The sequence below is a fragment of the Bactrocera tryoni genome, unplaced genomic scaffold (genome assembly GCF_016617805.1).
Source record: "Bactrocera tryoni isolate S06 unplaced genomic scaffold, CSIRO_BtryS06_freeze2 scaffold_7, whole genome shotgun sequence".
Taxonomy (NCBI): Eukaryota; Metazoa; Arthropoda; class Insecta; order Diptera; family Tephritidae; genus Bactrocera; species Bactrocera tryoni.
The window spans coordinates 1,529,706-1,534,050 of NW_024396366.1; the positions used below are offsets into that span (position 1 = coordinate 1,529,706).

The window sequence follows — 4,345 nt, forward strand, 5'->3', positions numbered from 1 at the left end:
TACACAAATTAAAGAGCGGAAGTTTACTTCCTATCGGAATTGTACAGTTGTGTGAACAAAAAGAGGTAAACATAATTTGCAGGTTTTAGAGTTTCGCATTAATATTGGTTTTTATTTATCTTGGCATGGTGGAAAATTCTAATCACTGTTAGGAAAAACTTATATAAGTTATACTTGTATCTAAAAACAATTTTATTTAATAAGAAAACAGCACATTTTAAAACTTAACAACACCTTATGGTTGATCCTATTTTGTTCACTCCACTGTACATGTGATAGAACAGTTAATGGTGGTGATGTCAGTTGTAAAAATTCATTTTAGCTACAATAGGGAAAACTTTTCTCAAGTTGTGGGATTTTATACATACAGATCCAAGGCAGTTTTATATATCTGCACATATAAACAAGAAACACTTGTGACAATAATATATATTTTGTTAAAACATATTCAGGCAGGTTCTGGAATTCACTTCCGAGTGAATATCAAACAAAATTCGTTTTCAATCCGGCATTTGGTGTTCTGTGTTTCACTTTCATAATTTCAATTCCACACTTTTTCTAAAATGAATTCCGAGTGAATACGCATGTTCTGGAAAACGAATTCACAAGAAAAAATTCGGTTAGCATTCACATCAGTTTCAATTTGCGGATTTGGTGTATAAAAGAAATGTAAGTAATTAAAAATTAAAAATATTGTAGTTTTAACACGTACTTTAACAACTTTTAAAGGGGCAAACACAAGAATGCAACCCAAGAAGCAATCCTTCTTCAATTTATGGAGAAGCACAGCAATATCTCCCGAGGATTTGTCAAAGGCGACATAATAAAAGTAGACGCGCTATGGAGAGATTTAGTGGCAGATTTAAATAAAAATGGTCCCCCCCAAAAAGATGTATCTGGCTGGAAAAAGGTTAACAAACAAATACAACTTATCAAAGTAATTTAAATTATAAATATTTTTACAGGTTTGGATGGACTGGAAGGCCTTTATCAGAAAGAAAGTGGCGCATAATACTTCCGAGGCCAGAGCAACCGGGGGAGGACCGTTCAATAAGCATGTCCTTACTCCGACAGAAGACGCGATTGCCCAATTATGCGGCATATATACAGTGGTAGAAGGCGTGCCTAATACGCAGAGCTTTGGTGTTCCATCAGAGAGGAATAACTCAGCTTCTGACACTCCCGATGATGAAGAGCCTCTTTACTCCACTAGCAATGCCGCCGCTGCGGGGCGGTCTCGCAGGCGGGAATCCGCTGTAGCTGACTGCATGACAAACATCAGCGAACAGACAAACGCCATGAAAGCTGTAGTGGATGAAAGAAATTTTGGAGGAAACCAAAAACAAAAACACAAATTTATTTACACTCTGCGAGGCCGTTAAAGAACTTACTGTGACCTTAAAAGAAGGAAACATTGAAAGTATGCGTCATCATTACCAGATGGAAAAGTTACGGCAAGAAGACAATGAGCTAAAGCTGAAAGAAATTGAAATTGCCGATTTTAAGGTGTTTGCGGAACAAAATTACTTTAACAAACAGCCGTAGAAAGAATATACGAGTATAGATATGTACATAAACAAGTTTTTGTTTGCTTTGAATTCATTTTATTTTAGAATGCTTATTTTAACGCATAAATTTATATGCTTGTACATTTATTGTTTTGATTTATGTTTTTTTAACTTTGTGAGTGAAGGCGATTCGCGATTTCCTCTCTAATGATTGCAGCTTCACTGTCAGGTATGGCATCGTTTACTATTTCAAAACTCGCAAGTTCATTTTCTTCGGGAACAAGATCTGACACAACTAATTCTTGCACTTTGTAATGTTTGCAAACATTATGCAAAGCGCAGCAAACATTCGTTATTTGCGCCACCTTTTATGGCTGGTATTGAAGACACCGAGCTAAGCACCTAAACCGGTTTTTTAAAACGCCAATTGTTCTCTCTACAACATTGCGAGCCGAAGAATGCCTTTGATTAAATATGTAGTGAGGTGTCCCAATTTCGGGATCTCTGAATGGAGTGAACAAATAAGGTTGAAGAGCATACCCAGCATCACCCAAAAGCCCAGAGCCACGTATGCCATTTTCGTAGCAGGATTGAAAGTATGAACGAGCACTACTTACACTCCAAATAAGGGCATCATGAATCGAGCCAGGTCGGCGAGCATCAACTGCCTTTATTGCCATATTATAATCACATACATATCTATAAAAAAATAACCAAAATATAAGAAATAATTAAATAATAAATATGTACATAGTGCGTACATAGAAATAATTAAGTATGTATGTACTTACAATCATGGTATTGATGCTAAAAAATCCATTTCTGTTGTAAAATAGGTTGGGGTCCTTATGCGGCTTTGTAATTCGTATGTGGGTACCGTCGATGCAACCAATAACACCGGGAATACCAAATTTTTTGATGGAAATGTATTTTTGATTGATTCTGCTCTTCTGTTGTCATAATAAAGTTGATCCACCTTGGGCAAATATGTTTTTCCAAAATGTTCAACACACGTTTTATGACTTTTGCAACTGTGCTCCGACCCATTGCTATGCAAACATCCTTTCCCACTGCCTTTTGGAAGCCACCTTCCGCACAAAAACCTCAGTGTGGCTGCCAGTTGTAGTTGCGCAGGAATTGATGAGCCCTTTATATGTGGAGCAACAACGTTCAACAATTCAAGAAACGCATCCTTGTTGACGCGATAGTTCGACACGAAACTATTAAATTTTTTATTAACAAAGCACTTTGCAAATAGTAACTACATACTTACACTTGTTCAGGCACATCCAATGGGTTGCGATGGTCCCGTAGTATCCTCCTACTGTAAACTTCTTCTGTATTCCTTTCATTTTCACGTAAAATAACCGCCAATATTGCTAATGCACTCATTTTTTTTAAAAGATTGTTATTTATTTTGGGTAAATTGACAGCTCTCAGCTGTTAAGTTCATTTTTGCGGTGAATCAAAAACGAGTTCTAAAATGAACAAAAAGTTCGGATTTCAGAACACCAAATCCAAATTCACACGGATTGAGGTTTATTTTCAAATTCACTTTCACTCGGATTCCAGAACCTGCCTGATTGCAATTCCTTTTAATGAAAATGCTTATATAAATATATGTATAATTTGTGATATTTTCAGTTTGGTTGTTTTATCAAAATATTCAAAGAATTGAGGTTTTCTTCTATTATTGTTTTGTTAAATGTTAAAAATCTAAGTATTAAAATAATAATACGCGCTATAGAAAGGGAACACATATTTTCAAAAATATAAAAAATCTTCAAATAAAAATATATTTGCGCGGTATGGCAGTATTGATTGAGAGTGGCTAAGCACACAAATAGTATCAAACGCTAATGGCAGAAACATAGAATTCCGCTTCTCCCTTCGCTACGAGCGGCAAGCGTTTTGTTCTCGTTTTCATTCGAACAATGTTGCCATTACTCAATACGCATATGTAGTTTTATACACATCTAACTTTGCAATTACAATTTTTCATAATATAAAATATCAAAACTGAAATCAAACTATTAAAAATAGTTTATATATTTTTAAATAATAGCATTCGACTCTGATTTTGAGTTAGTTTAGGAAAATTTCGAACATATTGAAGACATTTTTTATAATTACTACCGTATATCGAGATTGGCAACCCTGCGTTGTGAGAGAGCAATCTGCTGACGCGTTTTTACGGGGAAAACCCCAAATCGTTGGAAATCCTATGATAAGCGGGTGGTAGAAGCGGTGTTGGCTAATCATTCACATTGCGCTCTCATAAGATTCATTTGGGCATACATATGTATGTGTTTGAAGTAACAGTGGTTCATAAACTGAAGTTATTATTAAAATTACTTTTTATAAGGAAGTTCATAAAAAATAACCTGGTTTGAAACTTTTTGATTCGAAAATTATATCTATGTTTGGATTGTGAATAATTTTTTAAATAATAATGCGTGTAGCTACAGCAAATGAGATTAAACCAAACATAGAATTTATTATTTCAAAAAAACTAAATTAAATGCTGTTATAAAGACATATTAAAAAAAATGATTACTAAAATAAAATATTTATTATACTTTTTGTTATTTGTCTTACATTTTATAAATTTATAGTAATTACAAAGAAACGTTAACAGTGCCAAAGGCACCTCACTTCCGCCCCCAAACTTTCGCTGACGCAGCACACGCGCCGACGTTTGCTTGCAACACCCAAACTTCACTTCCGCTCCCAAGCTTTTGCTAACGCAGCACACGCGCCAACGTTCTGGCAGCGATCAGAAGGGAGTTCTAGGAATCCGATCACCAGGTAAGACAGGTGACCGGATCAGTTAAGGC

The 4,345-nt window shown here is 35.4% G+C and overlaps 1 protein-coding gene and 1 long non-coding RNA gene across 2 annotated transcripts; one reads left to right on the forward strand and one right to left on the reverse strand.

The window, feature by feature from the left end:
* Positions 1–599: 599 nt before the first annotated feature.
* Positions 600–1,535, forward strand: LOC120781543. The gene is made up of 3 exons (XM_040113775.1): positions 600–669; positions 730–910; positions 966–1,535. Coding segments are annotated over exons 1-3 (600 nt in total). The 5' UTR covers positions 600–667; the 3' UTR covers positions 1,383–1,535.
* Positions 1,536–1,653: 118 nt separating this feature from the next.
* On the reverse strand, positions 1,654–3,087 carry LOC120781544. Its single transcript, XR_005706091.1, has 3 exons — positions 2,782–3,087; positions 2,300–2,728; positions 1,654–2,207 (listed from the first exon to the last, which is right to left on the reverse strand). It is a non-coding gene; the product is annotated as an uncharacterized LOC120781544 (long non-coding RNA).
* Positions 3,088–4,345: the final 1,258 nt, after the last annotated feature.